This window comes from Bos indicus x Bos taurus, chromosome 8 (assembly GCF_003369695.1).
Source record: "Bos indicus x Bos taurus breed Angus x Brahman F1 hybrid chromosome 8, Bos_hybrid_MaternalHap_v2.0, whole genome shotgun sequence".
NCBI lineage: Eukaryota > Metazoa > Chordata > Mammalia > Artiodactyla > Bovidae > Bos > Bos indicus x Bos taurus.
In genome coordinates this window covers 101,861,719-101,888,057 of record NC_040083.1, presented here as the reverse complement: position 1 = coordinate 101,888,057, position 26,339 = coordinate 101,861,719, and the positions used below count along the sequence as shown (strand labels likewise).

General features: G+C 39.6%; 1 protein-coding gene across 4 annotated transcripts in view; it reads right to left on the bottom strand.

The window, feature by feature from the left end:
• Positions 1 to 26,339, bottom strand: part of KIAA1958 (KIAA1958 ortholog) — a 130,732-nt gene that overhangs the window by 59,663 nt on the left and 44,730 nt on the right. For all 4 annotated transcript variants that reach the window (XM_027550517.1, XM_027550520.1, XM_027550519.1 and 1 more), the window contains exon 2: positions 10,934 to 12,125. In XM_027550517.1, coding sequence (XP_027406318.1) covers positions 10,934 to 12,101 — 1,168 coding nt within the window. In that variant the 5' untranslated portion in view covers positions 12,102 to 12,125. The remainder of the gene's footprint in view (positions 1 to 10,933; positions 12,126 to 26,339) is intronic.

Below are 26,339 nucleotides of genomic sequence, written 5' to 3'. Positions count from 1 at the left end.
CGTGTACTGGTATGTCTCCTTCCAGCCTACATTTCGTAACTACACGTGGTATGTGAGAACGTAACATACAACACACAGTGAGGTTTATTCACTTTAAAGTTTGGTACTCTATCTATTATTCTGCAACTCCATTTCAAAGATATATCTATACTAATTAATGCAGATCTGGCTGATGTCTATATTCCACTGAAAAATATATCACAATTTATCTTCTGACAGACACTAAGGTTGTTAACCGATTTTTCTTCCTTGTTATCACAAAGAAAGTTGCAATGTACACCCCTGTACTTTTCTCCTTTTCCATGTTAGGAAGTTCTCTAGGACAGGTGCCTAGAAACTGGACTCCAAGGTTGTATGATATGCACACACTTAACTTTATAAGATACTATAAATTGCTCTTCCAAGTGGATGTGCCAAGTTATATTGCTGCCAGCATTTCTCCATAGTTTAAGCAACATTTGGAGTAAAGTTAATAATTTTTGCCTTTCTGATGGTATCATATTGCTGTTTTAATTTGCGTTCCCTTGATTACCAGTGAGGTTGAGCATTTTTCATATGTTTATTAACTATATGGGTTTCCTCTTATTAGAAGTGCCTCTTCACTTCCCTTGCTCATTTCCCTACTGGATTATTTGACCTTTTCCCTACTGATCTGTGGCAGTTCTTCACATATTCTGTAAATGAATATTCTTGGTTATGTGCATTAAAATCGCACAGATTATTGCTTGTCTTTTAACTTTACAATATCCCTTGTCCCAGTTAAAATTTTAATAGGTGTCAGCATTTTCAATATTTTCCTTTATGGTCTGTGCTTTTTTTGCATGTCTCATTTAAAAAACTGTTCCCAACACCAAGGCCACTTAGCAAGATTTCCTTAAAGCTGTTTCAAGTTTTATATTTTCATATTTAGATCTTTATATGAGACTTACTATCATGCCTGATGTGAGGTAAGGATCTAACTTTATCTTGTTCTACATGAGAGACCAACTGTGCAATGCCATCCACTGTCTGGTGGATCCTCTCCCACTGATCCATGACACCTCTCTTTCACATACGGTTCCCACACACGTGTAGGTGTCTTTCTGGGTTCTCTACTCTGTTCCATCGCTCTATTTGTCTATCTTTTTGGTCAGACTATTCCACTTTAATTATTACAGCTTTATAATAAGTTATATATAAGTTATCATAAGTTATAAACTATATTATATAAGGTATAATGGGTTTTCATTACTGCCTTGGTAAAACTTTCTTTGTAAATACCTAAATACTCTGAAAAGACATGACAATATAATCAATTCTTTTTTAGAACAGAGGGTGTATGTACTTAATCACATTATCTCCTCCCTATCCCCTTCCCCAAGTGTAGAAAACAAGCCTAAAAACTAACTTAAAACCACAACTTTTGTCTTGTCTAAGAACTACAAAAAAGGAAGGAAAGAAGGAAGGAGGAAAGTGCCCCTCAGCCAGAGGCTGGAGACCACCATCCCCAGTTCCTTAAACTCATTCTGATCACAGGTGTTCTGCTACACATGATAAAACCTAAGACAACTCCCACCACCACCACCACCACTCTGAGAACTGCCCTTTGATCGGCTGGGGAGAAGGGAATCTGACACTTAGGTAGCGGACAGGAGACCCTGTGACACTCAGGCAGGAGAGTTAAGAGGTGGTTATCTTCATGTACAGAAACAACTGAGACCTGTGACACTCGGCTGAAGGGTAGAAGGTAGCCTCCAAAAGGCTATCGGAAGGGGTGCTTCCCATAGATAGAAATATTAAGATAGAAATGTTAAGATAGAAATATCTTAACAGGTTCATAGTGTCAGTAACACTTTTAAGGATATGCAGTTTCATCAAGGTTTCGACCTGCTCTTTCTTCCTTTGGACAAGAAGTCCGTATCATAATGGGAGAGAGGGACCTGATTTCCTCCTTGTGCAATTAGGTGAGTGAAGAATTGAATGGAATAAAGTCATTGTTTTTAGATAATGTTGCAAATACCAAGCAGTGAGTCCTGGAAACTCCTAGGAGCAGGTATTTAACTTCCCCCTGGATACATTCTCAACATTGACTACCTATCAACACATGACTGCATGGGTACTGTGCACAACGCGTTGGGATTGAAGAGAAGAGTGCTTGGTAGCTCCAATAAGCCGCCCTGAGCATTACAAGAGAAGAAGCATGAATAAACTCGGTAAGCATCTAGTCCACTTACCTTCTTTTAAGAGGTCTACGACAAGCTGTGGAAAATTTTTAAAGAGATGAGAATACCAGATCATTTTACCTGCCTCCTGAGAAACCTGTAAGAAGGTCAAGAAGCAAGAGTTAGAATGGGACATGGAACTACAGACTGGTTCAAAATTGGGAAAGGAGTACATCAAAGCTGTATATTGTCACCTTGCTTTTTTAAAATACGTGAAATGCCAGGCTGAATGAATGATGAATCATGAGCTGGAATCTAGACTGCTGGGGAAAATATCAACAACCTCAGATATGCAGATAATACCACTCTAATGGCAGAAAGTCAAGAGGAACTAAAGAGCCTCTTGATGAAGGTGAAAGAGGAGAGTGAAAAAGCTGACTTAAAACTCAACATTCAAAAAACTAAGATCATCACTTCATAGCAAATAGATGGGAAAAAAATGGCAACAGTGGCAGATTTTATTTTTTTTGGACTCCAAAATCCTGGGGATGGTGACTGCAGCCATGAAATTAAAAGATGCTTGCTCCTTGGAAAGAAAGCTATGACAAACATAGACAGCATATACTGAAGGACAGGGAAGCCTGGAATGCTTCAGTCCATGGGGTTGCAATGAGTCAGACATGACTTACCAACTAAACAACAACAAGAGGCCTAATGAAACAAAGCTCACTCTCCCTTATTAGATCTTACCAAACTTTCTGTATTTTTGCTACTCACTACCGAAGGCAATTCAAGGGTAAAATTATCCAGAGGTTCTATTTCTCCAGCTTCTTTGTTTAAAACAATGAAAGCCCAGTCTAGCTAGTTTAGGCAGAAAAAGAATTTAATAAAGGCCACATAATTTTCGAGAACACCAAGAAACCAGATATGGAAGTGGTCAAGCCACTGATTTGCCCTGGTGGAGACAAACCAGCCACCAAACTCCAGCTTAGGCCTCGGATGGTGGAATCCTGTTCCTGCTGCCTCTAGAAATTGGAATGTATTTTCCAAAACAGATTCCTGTAGGGACCTCTTTACTTATTTATTTTTGGCCATGCTGTGCAGCATGTGGGGTTTTAGTTCCCCTAACAGGGCTCGAACCCATACCCCCTGCATTGTAAGCATTGAGTCTTAACCACTGGACGGCCAGGGAAGTTTTAGGTACTTCTAGTTAGAGTCTACAGTGAGTGCATTTGAATGGCAAAGCCTCAGGTCACAAGATTGTGCCCTCACTGAAATATCAACTTGGAAAAGAGAGTTTCTGGCCTCTCCAATGGGGTAGTGCGTATACACAAAGGAGGGAATTCTCTCAAACAGGAAGAGTGTTCAAAGTCACTGTGCAGTCAGAAGGAGTAACAATGTGCCATCTAACGTGGAACCTGCATTTCCTACATCCCTGCTTCTCATGTTTCAGTGTGCATACAAATTACCTAGAGATCATGATTAAAATGCAAATTCTGATCCTGTGGGTTTGGGGTGGAACCCGAGAATCTGCATTTCTAGTAAGAACCCAGGTGATACTGGTTCATGGACCATTTTAGTAGATGAATGAATGTTAATGCACAAAATCAGAATCTACTTGACTATTCAAGAGTATTGAGCACAATCTAATAATAGCAACAATGATAATGAAAAGAATAATGATGGAGACTACTGTTCATTGAATGTTTATCATATGTCATATACTCTCTTTAGTGCTTCACCTATACTTTGCATTTGGTCCTCAAACAATCCTGTGAGACAGACAATTGTTATTACTTTTCAAATGAAGAAACTGAGTCTCACAGAAATGAACTGAGTTAAGGTCACAAGGCCAGTAGGAGACAGGGCTGGGAATCTACAGAGGCACGTCTGATCCCAAACTCTGAGTGGCCAAGCTCTACTAGCTCAGTGCTCACACTCCCTGCCATATCAATCCTCAGATAAGCACCCCTTTATAACAAGGAGGAACTGATGGTATAAACTAAGCCTGACTTTTAATTCTGCTTCTCTTAGCTTTCAGAATTTGTGTTGCACGTCCTCCTGCAGGAAGGTGCCGGAAAGACTGTGCCTAAGAAAGCAAATTTAGTATTGGTGCATCTGATAAGAAGAGTCATATATTTCTTGTGGAATAAGGAACTTATAAAATTATGTCTGCATGTATATGTGTGTATACATATGCATACATATACACATAAGCATATATTTACTTACACATATTTTTATCCCTTAGATTAGAACATTGTTCTAGTACATCCAGCATTTGAATGATATATATATAACTCCTCTATCTGCCTCACAAAGAAAACTAAATGATCAAAAAACCAAAAAACAACAACAAAAACTAACCCTATATAAATAATAGTAGGTAGAGAAGGGAAAGGCTACCCACTCCAGTATTCTGGCCTGGAGAATTCCATGGACTGTATAGTCCATGGGGTTGCATAGAGTCGGACATGACTAAGCGACTTCCAAAAAAAAAAAAAGCAGTAGGTATCTCTGGTATGCTGTCTCTTTTAAGATTAGAATCCAGAATGGCCCTGGAAGAACACTGCCATCTGACTCCCACAGTCAGTGGTGTGGTCTTCGTAGAACTGGTCTCGGTATCCTTTCCAGGGCAGGAGTTTGACACATCACTGGAAACAAACTAAATGTTCACTGACAGATGAATGGATAAAGCAAATGTGGTACATGTATACTGTGCAATACTCAGTTCAGTTCAGTCACTCACTCGTGTCCGACTCTTTGCAACTCCATGGACTGCAGCATGCCAGGCTTCCCTGTCCATCACTAACTCCCAGAGCCTATTCAAACTCATGTCCATTTCGTTGGTGATGCCATCCAACCATCTTATAATCTGTCATCCCCTTCTCCTCCCACCTTTAATCTTTCCCAGCATCAGGGTCTTTTCCCATGAATCAGCTCTTCACAGCAGGTGGCCAAAATACTGGAGTTTCACCTTCAGCATCAGTCCCTCCAATGACTATTCAGAACTGATTTCCTTTAGGATGGACTGGTTGGATCGCCTTGCAGTTCGAGGGACTCTCAAGAGTCTTCTCCAACACCACAGTTCAAAAGCATCAATTCTTCGGTGCTCAGCTTTCGTTATAGTCCAACTCTCACATCCATACAAGACTACTGGAAAAACCATAGCTTTGACTAGATGGACCTTTGTCAGCAAAACAATGTTTCTGATTTTTAATATGCTATCTAGGTTGGTCATAACTTTTCTTTCAAGGAGCAAGCATCTTTTAATTTCATGGCTGCAGTCACCATCTGCAATGATTTTGGAGTCCAAAAAAATAAAGTCTCTCAGTTTCCACTGTTTCCCCATCTATTTGCCATGAAGTGATGGGACCAGATGCCATGATCTTTGTTTTCTGACTGCTGAGTTTTAAATCAACTTTTCCACTCTCCTCTTTCACTTTCATCAAGAGGCTCTTTAGTTCCTCTTCACTTTCTGCCATAAGGGTGGTGTCATCTGCATATCTGAGGTTATTGATATTTCTCCCAGCAATCTTGATTCCACCTTGTGCTTCATCCAGCTCAGCATTTTGCATGATGTACTCTGCATGTAAGTTAAATAAGCAGGGTGACAATATTCAGTCCTGATATACTCCTTTCCCCATTTGGAACCAGTCTAAATGTCTGGTTTCCGTGTCTAGTTCTATCTGTTGCTTCCTGACCTGCATACAGATTTCTCAAGAGGCAGGTCAGGTGGTCTGGTATTCCCATCTCCTTCAGAATTTTCCACAGTTTGTTGTGATCCACACAGTCAAAGGCTTTTGCGTAGTCAATAAAGCAAAAGCAGATTTTTTCTGGAACTCTCTTGCTTTTTCAATGATCCAACGGATATCGGCAATTTGATCTCTGGTTCCTCTGCCTTTTCTAAATCCAGCTTGAACATCTGGAAGTTCACGGTTCACATACTGTTGAAGCCTGGCTTGGAGAATTTTGAGCATTACTTTGCTAGTGTGTGAGATGAATACAATTGTGTGGTAGTTTGAACATTCTTTGGCATTGCCTTTCTTAGGGATTGGAATGAAAACTGACCTTTTCCAGTCCTGTGGCCACTGCTGAGTTTTCCAGATTTGCTGTACTACTCAGTCATAAAAAAGAATGAGATAATGCTGTTTGCAGCCTGGTGGCTCAGATGGTAAAGAATCTGCCTGCAATGCAGGAGACCAAGGTTCAGTCCCTGGGTTAGGAAGATCCCCTATAGAAAACCCACTCCAGTACTCTGGCTTAGGAAATCCCATGAACAGAGGACCCTGGCAGGCTACAGTCCAGAGTCACAAAGAGTTGAACACAACTATCACACACACACAGATGCAACTAGCGATGACCATGCTAACTGAAGTCAGAAGGATATACCACATGATATCACTTGCACGTGGAATCTAAATATGGCACACACGAACCTCCCTACAAAACAGAAACAGACTCACGGACACAGAGAGCAGACTTGCGGTTGCCAAGGGGATGGGGCAAGGAAGAGGGACAGACTGGGAGACGGGTCGGTAAGGCTTCCCTGGTGGCTCAGATGGTAAAGAATCAGCCTGCAATGCAGGAGACCTGGGTTCGATCCCTGGGTTGGGAGGATCCCCTGGAGGAGGGCATGGCAACCCACTCCAGTATTCTTGCCTGGAGAATTCCATGGACAGAGGAGCCTGGAAGGCTACAGTCCATGGGGTTGCAAAGAGTCAGACTTTACTGAGCGACTCAGCATACAAACAGAGGAAACGATTACATTTAGAATGGATAAATAACTAGGTCCTACTGTGTAGCACAGAGAACTATATTCAATATCCTGTGATAAAAGATGATGGAAAAGAATATAAGAAAAGAAAGTATGTATGTGTATAACTGAGTCACTTTGCTGTATAGCAGAGGTTGGCACAATACTGTAAATCAGCTATACTTCAATAAAAAATGGGAGAGTTCCTGCACAAAATCATAAAGGAAGCTGTGTGTGTATATATATATTTAATACACACATAAAAACTCAACTTATAATACAATAAAAAATTTAAATTTGTGACAAATGCTCCAAATTTACATAAAAATCTCAAAAATTAATAGAATCCAAACCACTTGGAGATAGACAATAATTCTTCTAACAATGGATATCCTCTTTACGCATGACTGCTAAGATTTGAGTTGAGCTTTCTAACAGAGCTAACATGAAAATTGGTAATTTTATCCACACCTTGTTAACATTGTATAACTCTGTGAGTTTAGTTCTGAATAGAAAAGAAATAAGAATGGCTTTCCAATAGGGGGAGGGGGCATGCTGTAGCCTATGGGATCTTAGTTCCATGACCATGGACTGAACCAAGGGCCGTGGTGGTGAAAGCATGGAGTCCTAACCACCGGCCCACCAGGCACTCCCAGGAAACAGAATTTAAATGGTATCAGTAAAACTAAACAAAATGCACAGTTTCTTCTTGTTTCTGGCTAACTCAATAGTCATTTGTCAAATTATTTATTTTAAAAATATTATTCAAAGATACACAGTATTTCTACAATGATCTGATAAATACTTGAGCGTATATAACATCCACTTTAAAAGTGCCCGATGTCGCTTTCAGCTAGTTCTTCTAGAGCCTCTCCTTGCTTCATCCTAAGCACGCTTTACACAGTAAGTGCTTATCGTCCATCTGCACATATTCACCCACATACATTTGGATGTGCTGGATTCTGAATTTCTTTTTAAAAAAATCTATGTTTCAAATAAATTTATTCCATTACTATCAGGGCTTCCCTCATGGCTCAGATGGTAAAAAATCCGCCTGCAATACAGGAAGACCTGGGTTCGATCTCTGGATTGGGAAGATCTCCTGGAGAAGGGAATGGCTACCCACTTCAGTATTCTGGCCTGGAGAATTCCATGGACAGAGAAGCCTGGCAGGCTACGTTCCATGGGGTCGCAAAGAGTTGGACATGACTGAGCGACTTTCACTTCACTTCATTTTATTACAAATAGGCAAAAAACACAAATACTGATAAATAAATAAAACTTTTAAGAGCACAGAACATAGTTTGGGCTCCACAAAACAAAGGTAAATTGTAAGTTAACTTTATATCTCTCTCATTAAAGAAAAGTGTCAATCAGATTTTCATCTGTCTCATTGATGCTTCCAGTTCAGAAAGTATTTCTCTAAAGCCAATAATTTCCTAACAATATAACATCTTTCATGGAACAATGGATCAAAATATCAGGATCACTCCTTAGGAGATTCCTGTTACAGTTAGTTCAAGCTTTAATTTCTAATTTACTATACACGTACAGTGGACTAATATCCACTAGGCAGATGCAAGGAAATCTTGCAACTTGCTTTTTGCATGGTTAAATTATCAGGATATACACCACAAACGGCAGTTTTACTGAGCTGTTTTGTTTTAATGGACCACTTTGTAAGATACATTTCTGAATTCTATCCTCATACATCAAGTAGCATGTAGAAACTGTTGTCAGGCTGTCTCCTATTTCACACAAAAAAAGGGGAAGGGGACAAGTAAACTAGATTCACAACTATTTAAGTGAAAAGGTACTACTTATATCCTACAGATATCAAGAATCAGATTTCTTAGAAAAAACTTTCACCAGCCTAATAAAGACAATGTTGTGTCTTATGATGTGAAGATTAAGTCAAAGACCATTTTGTGATTAAGTGATTGAAGTAAAACAAGAAAGGAAGGACAAAGGAAAGACAGCCCAAGGAATGGGAGAAAATATTTACAAAATGTATATTTAATAAAAGGCTTAAAGCCAGAATTCACAGAGAACCCTTACAACTCACCAATAAAATGGCAACATAACCAGAAAATGGGCAAAGGATCTGAACGAATTTTTCTCAAAAGAAGATATACAAATTAAAACCACAGCAAGACACCACTTCACACACCCAGCAGGATAATTTTTTCTTTTTAATGGAAAACAAGTGCTGGTGAGCATATGGAGAAGCAGGAATCATTTAAAATTGTCGGTGAGACTGTAAAATGGTGAAGATGCTCTGGAACACAGTGTGGCAGCTCCTCAATAAGTTAAACGGAGCTACCATATGACCAGAGACTCCACTTCTAGACAGCTGCCCAACAGAAATGAAAATGTCAGTTCAGTTCAGTCGCTCAGTCGTGTCCATAGGTCCACACAGAAACATGTACATAAAAAAAAAAAAAAAAGAAACATGTACATAGATGACATTAGCAGCAATATTTACCACAGCCAAAGACTGGAAACCACTTAAGTGTCCCTCAGTTGATAAAGGAAAAACAAAATGTGGTCTATCCATACAATGAAATATTATTTGATAATGAAATGGAAAATAATGCTCGTAGACACGACCACATAGATTAACCTTAAAAAAAGTATGCTAAGTAGTACAAGAAGGCTGTCACGAAAGGCCATAAAATAAGAATCCATTTACATGAAATGTGCACAACAGGCAGATCTATAGAGACAGAAGTAGATTAGCAGTTGACAGGGGCTGTGACAAGGGGAAAAAATGACTGCTAATGGGTATGGGGTTTCTTTCTGGGATGATGAAAATATTCCAAAATTAGACAGTTGCGACAGTTACACAACTCTGTGAGTACACCAGAAAACACCAAATTGTAAAACTTTAAAAGAGTTATTTTAAGATACATGAATTTTATCTCAATAAAGCTGTTCTTTTGAAAAGAAAGATGAATAAACTGAAAACCATAATTCTGAATCAGATATGAGTATTTTCATTGTATATCTTATTATTAATATCAAGATTATATTTGGAAATCATAAATTGAAGATTTCCTTTTGGAATCTTAAGGCTGACACTAAAATGGGGAAAGCACGTTTGCAAAGCAATGTCATTTCAGGAAGTTAGAGGGTAAAGCATAGGTATCTCGGCTTCCAGAAGCTTTTCCTAAAATACACGACTTTATGAGAAGAACTAATATGAAACCAAAATGTGCCACGAACGTCTGCTTTCTACATTGTACTCTGCATGTCTGTTCATCCCTTCCATGTTTCCGCTTCTGGCCTATCAGATTTGAATCATGAACCCAAAAGCATGACACTCAAACCCCTTCTATATAACAACAGCTCAGATTAAATAAATACTGAATGCTAGAATTACAGAATGTTTAGATTGTTAGAATTACAGACAGGGGCCTCATGTAACTATTTTCTTCTCCTCTCAATCCAGTCTAGGTAGATCCATGTATTTCAGAAATGCAAGTTATCTGATTATTATATATTTTGAGAAAAAAGATAAACTACTTCCAGATACATTTGGGTGTTTTGTTTTGTTTTTATTTTTAAAAACCTGTTAAATTGCCACACCACTAAAATGAATAAAGTGCTAAATTGGTTCCTATAAATAACAGTGGCAAAAAAATTATTAGGTTTATTTTCGTTATATGCCTAACCCAACATCATTTTGGCTTCAAAACTGTAACCAAATACCTTGATACTGATAGGAGAGCAAAGCTTTCAAAAATCATTTTACTATATAAAAATTCAGCTTCAGATCAGATATAAACCTTAAATCTAGCCATGTGATATCAACAGCACAATCCTACAGCTGTCCTCTCGGCCCTGAGGTACATCGACTGGATGATGAATTTCCTTTTTATATCACCTGAGTATATTATATTTCATTATTTCTATCTTTCTGAGAATAACAAAGGCCCAAATTCTAGCAAATTGGGCCAAAGGTTTTAGGCGTGCTGACGGCGCACAAGTCTCTGATGTACGTGAACGAGGGACTCTGTCACCTCACGCGCCATACCTGGTATGCACTGTGCCGTGGCCTCGGTGGTTATGGTTGGAGCGACTGGGGGCTGCTGCTGACTGGAGCTCACTTCTGGCTCTGTGTTAACTGAGGGAGAAAGGGCCACCTCACAGGAGGAGACCTGGCTGGGCAGATGGGACAGGAACTCTTCGGAAGCAACTTGTTCATCCTGTCCTGGCAGCTGCAGGGCAGACAAAGGGATGCTGATCTGTTTGTTAGGATGGGATGTGCTCACGGGCATCTGCATGGCCACGTGCTGGCTGGTGCCATGGGAACTAGGGGGTCCTCTGTTAGGTGAAGCCAGAGATACCCTGGTGGTCTTCTGGACTACTGGTCTAGACATCACAGAGGGGGATGCGGACACACCATGTGGGTCTAGCTCTGAGCTGATGGCAGATGTTACGTGGGAAATCAGCTTAGCAGACCCTAAGGAGGGACCAGCATGAGTCTGAGACTTAGGTTTTGCCATCTGTGTCAATGACAGGGCTGGTCCATCTACCCCTCCAGTCAGCTCTGCATTTGCCACAATATAGTAATCTTCAGGAATCTCTTGTTTGATCTTCTTAATGATGACATCACTGCTGCATTCATCAATCATTTGAGTTTGGGAGCTCGAATGAAGAGAAGATGGTACTATTCCAGGCCTTTTTCGCGCAATGCTTTGAGGCCTCTGCGGTTGGGGTTCAAAGTCACTATCTTCATCAGTAACAGAAGACTCACAAACCATGTCAAACAGAGTGTTTTCATCTTCATACTCTTCAACAGCTTCATCCAGTTCAGAGGGCTCACTGCAATAAGAGAAGTCACAAGAGTCTCTGGTCCGATTACAGTCTAGCTTCGTTTTCACTGGTCTCCCAGGGTACCTTTCAACGGGGCTAGTTTGAGTCTCAGAGGGCACACCAATTATACTTGGACTATCAGAGTTAAAACTTCTGTTATCCTGGAAACAGACCCTTTCCTGGGAGCCAGCTCTGCAAGTAGCTGTCAGTGGCCAGTGATAAGCGTGGCCTGCACTACAGCCCCACATTGCTGTCAGGTTCCCATGGGAACCTTCTGAAAGTAAATGTTTCAGGTTTGGAATGAGGCTGCAAATGGTCCCATGGCTGTGGGCCCAGCTGACCAATTTGGATAGATTCTCAGATGAGGTATGAAGGCAATCCTCCATGTTACAGGATCAGCAGTGTCTTTCCTAAAAGGAAATAATCAAAATAAGAAGCCATTATTACCCAATATATTCCCAGATCTCAATAACTTCAATTTCCTTGAACTATGATTAGGTGGCACACAATAAAAGTAACAGTTAATATCACGTATATGGGCAGAGACTGGAAGAGAATGTAGGGGAAAAGTAAAAACAGTTTATGGTTTCTGGCTGTGAGATTTGAGAATTTTCTGTTATTTCCTTTACTATTATTAATATAATGTCTACATAAGAAAAAAAGTGAAAAAAAAAAACAAGCAATAAAATAGAGGTGAACTTTCTCATAGCACATTTTACTTTCATAGCACATTTCTCTTTACAGAGAGACAGGTTCAATTAACCAGGAGGATGAACTTCCCCTTTCACCTTCCACCACCATAAACTTCATTACTAGAGGAAGAGTCAACAAAGGCTCAGATTCATTCTAGGATGGATGGGAGAGAAGGGAAGTCTGGCTGTTTTCTGCTGGATACCAGAAAACAAATGACATTACTGGGAGTCCATGAAGAAAATGTGGGGCTAAATCAGATGTGGGGAAGAAAAATCTTTTAACAGAGAAGAGAAAACAGACTGAAAGGAGAGCCACTAGAGGCCCCTGCTGGGATGGGGCGCGGGCAGGCTGCAGACCAGAAGCAGGGATGGGTAGGCCGGGTGCCAGACCCTAACCAAGTCTTAGGAGCAGGCTTCCCATCTTCTTGCTGTCTGAAATTCCTGAAACACTGCCTTTACCTCACAATTCAGGTTAAAAAGATTCATCCGGTCTATTTTACCATCTTAGGTTCCTATACACAGAAGCTGGTATATAACCAACTACCAAATAGAAATAAATCATTCTTTATTGGACAGAGGTCAAAAAGAATACTTGTTACGGGTCCTTGACTGGGTAAGAGTAAGGACAACATAACAGGCAAAAAAAGTGAAAAAAGGTACAGACGGAATCTGTGTGCGATTGGAAACGTCTAACAAGGCTCTGCCAAAAGGAAGACCCTGGGAAGAACCAGCGAGAAGGAACAAGGATCTTGATGTGTGTTCCCTGGTCATCTGCAGCTGGAGTAACAAGAGGCACCTCGCTGGCAGTGGGCTCTGTACTAAGGTGCCATGGTCCAACTGCAATGCCATGTGACCACACGGAAGGGTGCATTTGAGCCTCTATTCTCTGCCCTGCTCCATGGCACACCATTAGCAGAGTCTGGTACATTTAAACCCTTTAACACATTTCATAATGTGTGCTACAACCTCTCTAATACAGCCATGGCCACAGTCAACGTCCCAAGCCTCATTTTCTACTACGGCCTTCTCTCACATTTCTTGTGGCCTCCTCCTCCCTAAACACAGCTTTTCACTGGCCCTGGGCCGCTAAAAACTTTCTTTGCCTTGATATGCAGCCGCCTTCTTTCTTTACCTGGAAAACCCATTCAGGGATGACCTCAGGACCACCTTCTGTTGAAGTCATTCTAGATCCTCTTTGCACCTCAGAGATTTTAGACTCTCTTCCTGTACTTCCATCATCTCAAAGAACCTGGCCTTTACTGTACCATTATCACTGACTTTCTTATCCATCTCCCAGACTTGCCTAAGGATTACCTGAGGACAGGGACTATGACACAATTTTTCATTCATCAATGAGGACCTACTTAGGGATACAGAAACTAATAAGATACGGTTGTGCTTGAAATCTCATAATCTATTGTACATGTTGAATATATAAATGAAGAGTGAATGCATAAATATATAAATACTGGAAGAACCATCCACACTAACAAACCAACATATAAGACCCTCAAATAAGAAACATGAAATTCCCTATGACTTTTATTGTAATCATTTAAGGGATAAGAGGACTTTCTCCCCAAGGGTGTAAACAGAAACAAGCTGTCTTGTGTATGTAGGAGAGTAATACATGAACAACCAGATTTTATGAAGCAGCACAAACTGGGAAGATCCCCTGGAGGAGGAAATGACAACCATTCTGGCGTTCTTGCCAGGAGAATCCCTTGGACAGAGGAGCCTGGCAGGCTACAGTCCACGGGGTTGCAAAGAGTCGGACACAACTGAGTGTTTGAGCACACAGACACAACAGATCAAAAGACCAGGGACTGGTGTGGGAGTCAAGAACTTCAGATTTTCCTTCTAGAACTTACGTCTTTGGCCTCTAATAATTCACTAATTATCTCTAAGTCTAAAATGACAGGACTATGATCTTCATGTTTCTTTCATGATCTAGCAATTTAGGATCTTATTTCATTCATATTCCTTTCATATAACTTTAAAGTAGAAATGCAGATAAAAGAGAAAGACTGGGGGAGGCATTGGTATTTGTTTTTTGAACTTTCTTAACATACCTGCTTATTAGTTAGTGTGGCAGAGACTTCTATTTGCCTACCCAGTATCCATTCTCTCTTATTTATTACAGAGTCCCAGTCTGTTGGGGCAGCAATATGCTCACCTAAAACATATTTCCCAGCTTCCTTTGATATGGAAAATATCATATGACACAGTTCTAGCCAATGATATGCAAACGGAAGTCATTGGGTGGGGCTTCTGCCAAAGCCCTCAGAAATATAGACTTGTCCAGTTTTTGCCTTTCTCCCTTTGTCCTTTCCTTTCTTCCTGCTGGGAACAAGGACATGATGGCTGGACCCCTAGAGGTCATCTCAGGAACAGGAATTAAGGACTTAAGGATGGGAAAGAATAGCCAGAGGAGCTTGGTAATATGATGGAGCCGCTGCATCAGCTCTGAACTGCCTAAGATTCCTTGTTACATAAGGGGAAAGATTAAACCCTGATCTAGCTTAAGTCACTGCCACTGAGTATTTGATTATACAAAGCTAAACGCAACTGCTAACACAAAAAAAGAATATTCACGTCTGGTTTTAGAAACCTTACAGCAGAATCCTTCTTTTTCTTTGCACTATGCTTTAGGACAATCGTTCCTCAGGCTGGATCCAACAAATGAGCCTTGGGAGGGCTACGATTCTATATCGTAATGTTAACCCTTTTCATTTTTATCATAATACAATTAATATAAGCATATTATGCATCATCTAAATCTTATATCTAAGTATTGCCTTGTAATTTCAGTTCTGCTCTGCCTTTGTATGTATACTCACATTAGTGTCCATAATCACCGAAAGTGACATCATTCAACTTTCATTTGTTGGGAAACCTGTTCATGATGTATTTTTACCAGATATAAATACAAAACTACTTTTCTGCATTATTAATTGCCAAATGAAAAGTATTATGATCTGACATCAGGAAAATGGCATATTGGAAGGACTGATGCCGAAATACTTTGGTCACCTGATGCAAAGACCTGACTCATTAGAGAAAGACCCTGATGCTGAGAAAGACTGAAGGCAGGAGGAGAAGGACGACAGAGGATGAGATGGCTGGATGGCATCACTGACTCAATGGATGTGAGTCTGAGCAAGGTCCGGGAGTTGGTGATGGACAGGGATGCCTGGTGTGCTGCAGTCCATGGGGTTGCGAAGGGTTGGATATAACTGAGTGACTGAACCGAACTGAAATGGCATATGTGATGGTGAAGTAATACACCTCTTTAAATGTCACAGGCTAATGAGAAAAGAAGTAAATGATAGGCATGCTCATAGGAAAAAATCATATATATTATGGCACAGTATTTAAATGATAACTGTTCAAACTGTAAAAATGTGGCAGAATCAAAATACAAAACTGTATATGCCTGTGGAAGTCAAAAGTACTTATTGGTCCAGGTAAAAGTTACCATACAGAAGTAAAATAGTATGTTTGCTAAAGACCCACGGCCAGAAAAAAGTTATAATTAAAAGGCAAAGTGGATAAAATTTTATATTTTATTAAAAGCTTAGCCACTTAATTCTATAATAATCATCAACTTTAAGAACAACAGGTAGTAATAATAAGTCATTTTTATTACATTCTGAAACTCACTTGCAATCTCATGAAGAGGCTCTTAAACTTTTCTTAAGTACCATAAAATGAAAATATTTTTCCAGTATTACTATTAATATAATTTAACCAGGCAACCAATGTTAACTGGTAGTTATGAGAACATAATTAGCTAATATTTAAGGTACTTAAATGAACTGAGTCTAAACTGACAAGGAATAGCTATCAATATACTACAATATATTCTAAGTTTATACAAAAGAGAATCAAAAATAAGGCAATCAAGGTATTTTCAAACTACTGAGAATAGGTACAGCCAGCTCTTGAACAATGTGGATTTGAACTGTGCAGGTGTACCTGTACACTGGTAGTTTTCAATAGTAAGTAGTACCACGGTACTACACAGTCAACAGTTGATTGAATCCGTGGTTGTTGAGGAACCAGAGATATGGAGCTCCTACTATAAATTATATACAGATTAACCCAGAAGCAGTTCAAGGATGAACTATAGTTTCTAGAATATGCTGATTTCCTTCAGCAGTTTGATGACAAGCTCTATGCTGAAAAATAATGCTTTTTCTGTATTTTCAAGAATTCAAAATAACTTCAGGAAAGATTTTCCCAAATCGTATATGGATGATGATTGGATTAGACACTCAATGTTACAGATTATGGAACACCTCATTAAAAATATCATGTATGAAACGAGATGACAGTCCAGGTTCGATGCACGATACTGGATGCTTGGGGCTAGTGCACTGGGATGACCCAGAGGGATGGTATGGGGAGGGAAGAGGGAGGAGGGTTCAGGATGGGAAACACATGTATACCGGTGGCGGATTCATTTTGATATTTGGCAAAACGAATACAATTATGTAAAGTTTAAAAATAAAATTAAATTAAAAAAAAAATTTGAACCTCAAGGAGGCCTGCCTAGCAGAGTCTAAGTTGAGTATGAGATCTGATTATCCTAAATCAGCAAAGCTATAAAGTTATTATCACCACACCGTATGTTAACCTAAGTAAGCAGACATTCTATGTGTTAGTATTCATATCGTTAAAGCCAAAATCAGAAACATATTAAACATAGAATCAGACTTACTACCATCAAACCTAACATTAATCATTAGGTTTCAGAATGACAATATAAAACAATTGTTACAATTAATATTTATTGAGCAATTATTGATTGCCAGGCACTACTCTAGGACTTGACATGTTAATAATTCTAATTCTATCAAAAATCCTAATAAGTTAGGTAACTTATCATCTTGGGAAAAATAATGGTAGAGCCAAAATCTGAACTTCGGTCTTAACTCTAGAGCCCGTGCTCTTAATTAATATACTATACTGCTTCCAGCAATATAACAGTAGAAAAATACTATCTCAAGTCTAGTCCTCTAGCACATTAATGTTGTGAACTTGAGCCTATGTTGGTTTTACAGTTTTACTTAGTTGAATTTGTATATCTTTTCTGATTTATAGCTTTATCAGAACTATAAGCATGCATTTTATGTATAAACATACTTAAGTAACATTACGATAAAAAATAACTTAAACCAGCACTAGGTATAAAGAAGACTCATGAAAATATTTTTTTCAAAAGTTTGAACAAAGTTTTCTGTAGGAAAAAAAAAAGGTATAAAAAATGATGTCACTTTTCCAAAACCTGACAAAGTGGGCTACCAGTCAAATACTGTGAATATCTAGTTGGCTTTCACCTGACTTTGGTTATAACAATCGCCCCACAGTTGTTGCAGTCTCTCTCTTTAAGAGGTAGTGAACCTTTCAAAGGATTTGTTATTTTAATACCATTAAACATGGTGGTAGTTTAGCTGCTAAGTCACTAGTCAGTAAGTCCAACTAATGCAACTCCATTAACTGTAGTCTACCAGCGCCTCCATCCATGGGATTGCTCAGGCAAGAATACTGGAGTAGGTTGCCATTTCCTTCTCTGGGGGATCTTCCCAACCCAGGGACTGAACCTGAGTCTCCTGTGTTGCAGGCGGATTCTTTACCAGTGAGCCACCTGGGAAGCCAGTATATTAAATACTTAGGAATAAATCCAAGACTTCTATACTGAAAACTACAAAATGCTAATGAGAGAAATTAAACATGACCCAAATAAATAGAGCTATATACCATGTTTGTAGATTGGGAGGATTCAATATTCCTAGGATCAATTCAAGATCAATCAATTCAGGATTCAATTCAGGATCAATTCAATCCTGAACTGATTTATACATTCAATGGAATCCCAATGAAAATTCTATCTGACATTTCAAGTAGAAAATGACAAGTTGATTCTAAAATTCATATGGAAATACAAATAACTTAGGACAAGCAAAATTCTAAAATAAGAATAAAGTTGGAAGACTAACCCTACCTGATTTCAAGACTTAAAATGATTTCCAAGATTTTTAATCAAGATCATGGGGGTACCGACAAAAGAAAAGACACGTACATCAATGGAACTGAGTAAGCATCTAAAAACAGACCCACACATATTTGGTCAACTGATTTTTGACAAAACTGTAAAGATAATTCAATAGGAAAGGAAAATCTTTCCAACAAATGGTGCTAGATCAATTGGATATCAATTAAAAAAAAAAAAAATCAACCTTCAGTTACACTACACATAAAAATCAACTCAAAATGGATCAGAGATCTAAATCTAAAACCTAAAACTAGAAAACTCTGAGAAGAAATCATAGACTATCTTTGTAAACTTGGAGTAGGCAAAAGTTTCTTTGGATGCAAAAAGCACTAGCCATAAAAAAATTCTAATAAATTTTACTACATCAATTGTTAATGGAATGTAACTATTAGGCCTTATCAGGGATGGAGAGGAGATCCATTAAACTTAAACACACTTAACAGTTACTTCTTTCAAGAGTTCCCCTGAGTAACATTCAGTGCAAAGGAAACTTGGGTATGGTCTAAAAAGCTGATGATGTCTCACTAAACTAACAGATCAGTGACTTAAAAACCCAGAAACAAAAGAAAATAAAACAAAAAATGGGAAGTACTGGCTCTTTAAAAACAAAAAAACAGAAATAAGGTTACCCTGTGTTTTCTTATTTACTGAGGATGACATAGCTTTCTATTTTACTTGCCCACTAACTAGGACTCTTAGAACCTAAGAAGTAGATCACATAAGCTTAATTTCTCCATATTCCCATTAAAGAATACAATTTATTATATAGGTTAAATATGGAAAACTACTCAACAGATTTTCCAAAAAAAAAAAAATATGAAGAAAAAAGCTACATTAATGTAAAATAGTGTGCAGAAAGGAGGTACAACTTAAAAAAAAACAGAGTAAAGGATATAGACAAAAAAAAAAAAAAAAGGATATAGACAGGGTATTTACTGCTATTGAGGCCTACAATGTGCTTTCCAAATTTAAAATACATCTATTGTTTCAAAACTTTTACATGTAAATTATATAAATTAGTACAGACATTAAAAGTGGACTTAAAAATAAAGAATTCAAAGAATATAATACTTGCTTTTACTTTTAATATAGTGTATTTATTAATTTTTAAATGTCACAAGTACCATGTAACTATTATGTAATTTTTTGAAATAGATAAATGTAAAAGATACTTTGTACATAGTAATTTTGAAAATCACACTAAAAATATTTTAATTATATATCATGAATGTATAACATATATTTATATTTCAATTCAGTACATATCTACTGAATACTTACAAGCTAAACACTGGAGTAAGTTGTATCCCCTCCAAATATATATTTTAGTCCTAACTCCCACTACCTCAGAATCATCTTTCTTGGAAACAGGGTCATTGCAGATGTAGACAGTTAAGTTTCGATGAGGTCATAGAGAGGTAGGGTAAGGCCCTAATCCAACATGACTGGTGTCCTTATAAGAAGACAGATACCTACGGAGAAAGCCATGTGACAGTCAAGGCAGAGACTGGTGTTCCGCAGCAGCACGCCAAGGAACACCAAAAACCGCCAGCAAACCACCAGAGAGAAGCTGGAAGAGGAAAGATTCCCTGCAGTTTTCAAAAAGAACATGGTCCTGCCAGCATCTCGATTTAGGACTTCTAGCCTCCAGAACTGCAGGACAATAAATGTGTTTTTTTTAATGCCATCCAGTTTGTGGTACTTTGCTAGGCAGCCCCAGGAAACTAAAGACATTGTATGAAGCATTCCAAAAAAGATACACAAAACGAGTGTTCCTAACTTCTACAAGTTCAGAGTTTAACAGCACACTGTGTAAGTCAATTAATTAATACAATGTAAGTAAATGTTTCAAGTATGGGGATAATGATTAATTCTACTTCTTGGCTGAGGAATGCAAAGGAACTCAGGATCTGCTTCCCGAAAGAGATTCTACACAAAGGCACAGTGACTTGAAACAGTATGGTGACTTTAGGCAACTATAAGGATTCAGATATTACTGGCCTGTGTCATGTAAGATGGGAACAACGGAAAAAGATTAAACTGCAGAAAAATGCAGGGGCAAAGCATGATGATCAAAGAGCTGGAGAGTTTACCTTGTGAAGGACCTAAACCAGAAACAAACGCATGGGCCAAACTTGTATAAAGATCATTTCTGAGGCAGATTAAAAGGTAGCAAGGGGCAGAGGAGGCTATTTTAGAAGTCTAGACCAGAGGCCTAAGGAATTAAAAACAAAGAGAAAGAGAGTACAGATCTGTTAGAAGATAACAGGCAGCAACTGGGAATGAACTGCTTTTGAGGAACAAGGGTGAAGAGAGAGGTTGGAATAATTTCCAGGTTTCTATCCTGAGGGCCAGCCAGAATAGACCTGTTCTCAATCAAGACAAATATCGGAAGAAGAGCAAATGTACAGGTTAGAAGTGATGATTTGTTCTATTCCCTTTAAAAAGTAATAGACTCAGGAATCACTGATATTAATAGCACAGCATGAACAATCTATGCAACTTACACATAAAAATCTCCCAATTTATCTCCCAGGTAGACAAGTGTGCCTTTCTATGAAGGGTATATGCCTTGTCTGACTTTGCAATACCAGTTAAGGTAATTTGAAAACTGAAAACCATTTCAGTTGACTTTTAAAGTCATTTTAGTCAGGTTTCTTGGCTAAGAGTATACAATATGTGCCTTCAGAGAGATTCAGTGTTCACTGAGTCAAATGTAAAACGTCACCTGTCAACCATACTTTCAACAAACGTGAATTAAGCATTGTGAAGCACTGGCTGCATCCTGGAAAGAGAAGCGTGATAAAGACTCACAGTCTGCATCATCACAGAGCTTAGTCCAGAGGGCAGCCAAACGATAAAACAAGACATGCAATCAAGCGTAGTAAGTGCAACAAAGAGACAGAACGTGGTGTTACAGGAACACAGGCATGGGCATCTAATCTGGACCAAGACGAGTCAAGGAAAGTTACCTAGTGATGTGCAAGCTGCGTACAGAGGGATGCATAGAAGCTAGTGAAGCGAGAGGCAGGAAGAGAGTCCCATTTGAAGGTTCAGAAAACACAGAGAACAACAATGTTTGAGAAAATGGAAGTTGTTCAGTACGGCTGGACAGAAGAATCTAAGGAGGGATCCACAAGGACTGAAGAATGTGTAAGATGCATCTGAAAAAACAGGTAAGGACCAGTTCAAGAAGATTTTCTAGACTATGTAAAAAAAAAAAAAAAAAACTTTGGGCTTTATTATAGAGATAATAAAAAAGTATTCTATGATTATAAGAAAGTGACTTTTGAATCATCATTCTGGTAATAGTTGGAAGTGGGCCAAGTTGGAGATACTGCTAAGTCACTTCAGTTGTGTCCGACTCTGTGCGACCCCATAGATGGCAGCCCACCAGGCTCCCCTGTCCCTGGGATTCTCCAGGCAAGAACACCGGAGTGGGTTGCCATTTCCTTCTCCAATGCATGAAAGTGAGATGTGAAAGTGAAGTCGCTCAGTCGTGTCCGACTCTTAGGCGACCCCATGGACTGCAGCCCACCAGGCTCCTCTGTCCATGGGATTTTCCAGGCAAGAGTACTGGAGTGGGGTGCCATTGCCTTCTCCAAGTTGGAGATAAGGATCCAGGTAGGAGAGAGAATGCAGTAATTCAGGCAAGATATAATGGTAACCCACCCTGGATAGTGGTAGCAGGGATTTTATGAGAATGACAGATTTGAAAACCAAGTTAAGATGCAGAAGATGAAAGATTAGATTTGGGAGGCAGAAGGAAGGAAGAACTTGGCTACTGAGAAAAAGTTTGGTTTATGCCATATTAGTTTAAGGTGCCTTTAAAATATCCAAAGGGAGGTATCAAATAAACAACTGAATATATAGAGTTCAGTTCAGTTCAGTTCCTTAGTTGTGTCCGACTCTTTGCCATCCCATGGACTGGAGCATGCCAGGCCTCCCTGTCCATCACCAACTCCTGGAGTTTACTCAAACCCATGTCCATTGAGTCCATGATGCCATCCAACAAGCTCATCCTCTGTCGTTCCCTTCTCTTCTAGCCTTCAATCTTTCCCAGCATCAGGGTCAGCTTCCCAGCAAATGAATCAGTTCTTCACATCAGATGGCGAAAGTACTGGAGTTTCAGCTTCAACATCAGTCCTTCCAATGAATATTCAGGACTGATCTCCTTTAGGATGGACTGGTTGGATCTCCTTGCAGTCCAAGGGACTCTCAAGAGTCTTCTCCAGCACCACAGTTCAAAAGCATCAATTCTTCTGTGCTTAGCTTTCTTTATAGTCCAACTCTCACATCCACACATGACCACTGAAAAAACCATAGCTTTGACTAGACCAAAGGTCCAACAAAAGGACCTTCGTTGGCAAAGTAATGTCTCTGCTTTTCAACATGCTGTCTAGGTTGGTCATAACTTCCCTTCCAAGGAGCAAGCATCTTTTAATTTCATGGCTGCAGTCATCATTTGCAGTGATTTTGGAGCCCCTCAAAATACAGTCTCTCACTGTTTCCACTGTTTCCCCATCTATTTGCCATGAAGTGATGGGACTGGATGCCATGATCTTCATTTTCTGAATGCTGAGCTTTAAGCCAACTTTTTCACTCTCTTTCACTTTCATCAAAAGGCTCTTTAGTTCTTTTTGCTTTCTGCCATAAGGGTGGTGTCATCTGCATATCTGAGATTATTGATATTTCTCCCCGCAATCTTGATTCCAGCTTGTGCTTCATCTAGCCCAGTGTTTCTCATGATATACTCTGTATGTAAGTTAAATAAGCAGGGTGACAATATACAGCCTTGACATACTCGCTTCCCCATTTGGTACCAGTCTGTTGTTCCATGTCCAGTTCTAACTGTTGCTCTCTGACCTGTATACAGATTTCTCAAGAGGCAGGTCAGGTGGTCTGGGATTCCCATCTCTTTCAGAATTTTCCACAGTTTGTTGTGATCCACAGAGTCAAAGGCTCTGGCATAGTCAATAAAGCAGAAGTAGATGTTCTTCTGGAACTCTCTTGCTTTTTCAATGATCCAACGGATGTTGGCAATTTGATCTCTGGTTCCTCTGCCTTTTCTAAAACCAGCTTGAACATGTGGAAGTTCACGGTTCACGTAGTGTTGAAGCCTGGCTTGGAGAATTTTGAGCATTGCTTTGCTAGCGTGTGAAATGAGTGCAATTGTGCAGTAGTTTGAGCATTCGTTGGATTGCCTTTCTTAGGGATTGGAATGAAAACTGACCTTTTCCAGTCCTGTGGCCACTGCTGAGTTTTCCAAATGTGCTGGCATATTGAGTGCAGCACTTTCACAGCATCATCTTTTAAGATTTGAAATAGCGCAACTGGAATTCCATCACCTCCACTAGCTTTGTTTGTAGCGATGCTTCCTAAGGCCCACTTGACTTCTCATTCCAGGAGGTCTGGCTCTAGGGGAGTGATCACACCATTATGATTATCTGGGTTGTGAAGCTCTTTTTTGTATAGTTCTTCTGTGTATTTTTGCCACCTCTTCTTCATATCTTCTGCTTCTGTTAGGTCCATACCATTTCTATCCTTTATACGTATAGATCAGTATCAAAAGATGGATAAAAGGAATGATGTAAAGTATATATGAACATTTTTCCACAATCATAATATAGAGGATAAAAACTGGACATACAAAATGACATTAGCATTAGCCTGGTGAACTCTGAACTCAAGGATTTTGAGTTCATTTAGGGAATTACTTAAATTTGTCATGGTGCTGGGGGAAAAGACGGGGAAGCGTCACCTTGGCAACTGACGGCTAACTTTCCTTTATCTCAGTGGTGCACGTCCCCTCCCCCGTTTCTGTTTCTGTATACAGGAATTCAGGATGAAAGGGAATGAAATGCATGACCTTAAACTGAGACTGCAGAAACACCATCTGACAAGTGTCAATGTTGAGATTACCTGAGAGATGAGATGCGGAAAATCAAAATAAGGATTATAGGAAGACAGATACAAAAGGAAGTTGAGGTCGCTCAGGTGCAAAGCAAAGAATCAGGAACATTCTCCAGTGACTAATGTAGATAAAGGGACTTCTAAGTCTCCCAAAAAGCGCCTCACTGGTAGAAGTTGTGGATAAGTCTGGTTAAGTGAAGGTTACATCAAACTTTCTAGAAATCCAACTCCAACCCTCCTCCAAAACCAATCTTACATTAAAAAAAAAAAAAAAAACTAAAGTAGTTGTGTACATAGACTATCCTGGAAGTGTACAAAGGGCCATCCCGTGTGGGCTGGGATAGCACAGGGGATTAGAGCAGGCACTCCACTGCCAGATGCCTGAGTTTGCATGGTGACTCTACCACTTGCTAGCTACTGACCTTGGGCAAGTTACTTCACTTCTCCGCACCCCAGTTACCTATTCTGTAAAATGACAGTAAGAATAGTATCAACCTCAGGGACTTCCCTGGTGGTCCAGTGGTTAAGACTCTGTGCTTCCACTGCAGAGGGCGTGGGTTTGATCCCTAGTGGGGGAACTAAGATCCCACATGCCTCACAGCATGGCCAAAGAAAAAAGAACACCACCAACTTCATACTGTTATTGTGAGGATTAAACTTTTCATACTACAAAACACTCAGAACAATTACTTGACAACTGTTCAACTGAAATTAGGGGCTTTCCCCCCCATTTTGGTGGTCTGAATATTGCACAGAGAACATGAGATACAGCACCATACACTCACAGAAGAATGAGATTAAAAAAAATAACACTACAGTATGGTATGCTCAGTCAAGAATGAGGTCCTCATTTAACTTTCTCAGACTCTTCAGATTAACACAGACCCATCAAAGTCCACTCCTAAATTCAGAGCAGCAACACAGAACAAGGCTCAGTTACCCTGACATCCCTAGGAGTCATGCATATAGATCCTTAAACTCGATACAGGACTTATTCTGCAGCTACCTTAAAAGTTCAGTCCCAGTGTTTCTAAAGAACAATCTTCTGGACTTCCCTTCATCTACCATTACTGAATGACCTTAGGCCATTAGGAATACTAGTGAGCAAGACAGTCACACTCTGTCACTACACAAAGCTCAGGGTAGCAGGGTGGGAGGGGACAAACAACTAATCATACGTGAAATATTTTTGTTGCAATTGTGATAAAAATTTTGCAAAGTCATATATATTGAGTGCTAACAGAGCATAAAAGCAGAGAAACTTGTTCTATTCTGGGAAATCAGAGAAAGCTTCCCTGAGAAAGTGGGATCTAAACTAAGAGCTGAAGGATTAGTGCAATTCATAGATGAAGGTGGAGGGGGCAAAAGGAAAGAAGAGATTACCGTAAGGCAGAAGCATAAGCATAAGCAAAGGGCCTAAGAAAGGTTCTGAAATTCCCCCTTATAAAACCACCTTTAGCAACTACCCTGCCACATCCTAGCACACCACGCTGCTGCTGCTGCTGCTAAGTCGCTTCAGTTGTGTCCGACTCTGTGCGACCCCACAGACGGCAGCCCACCAGGCTCCCCCATCCCTGGGATTCTCCAGGCAAGAACACTGGAGTGGGTTCCCATTTCTTTCTCCAATGCATGAAAGTGAAAAGTCAAAGAGAAGTTGCTCAGTCGTGTACGACTCTTAGCGACCGCATAGACTGCAGCCCACCAGGCTGCTCCGTCCATGGGATTTTCCAGGCAAGAGTACTGGAGTGGGGTGCCATTGCCTTCTCCAAGCACACCATGCAGGGTCAGGATAATAGACGCAGCAATGTGAAGTAGTTCTTACACAACCCATTCCACCACAGTTCACCCACTTCCTCCTAACAAATGCTGTTTACCATCTCTTTGACTCATCTATTTATAAGTCCTAACTTAAAATACACATTTATATCATATAAGCCAGTTACGCCTTTACCAGGAAAATA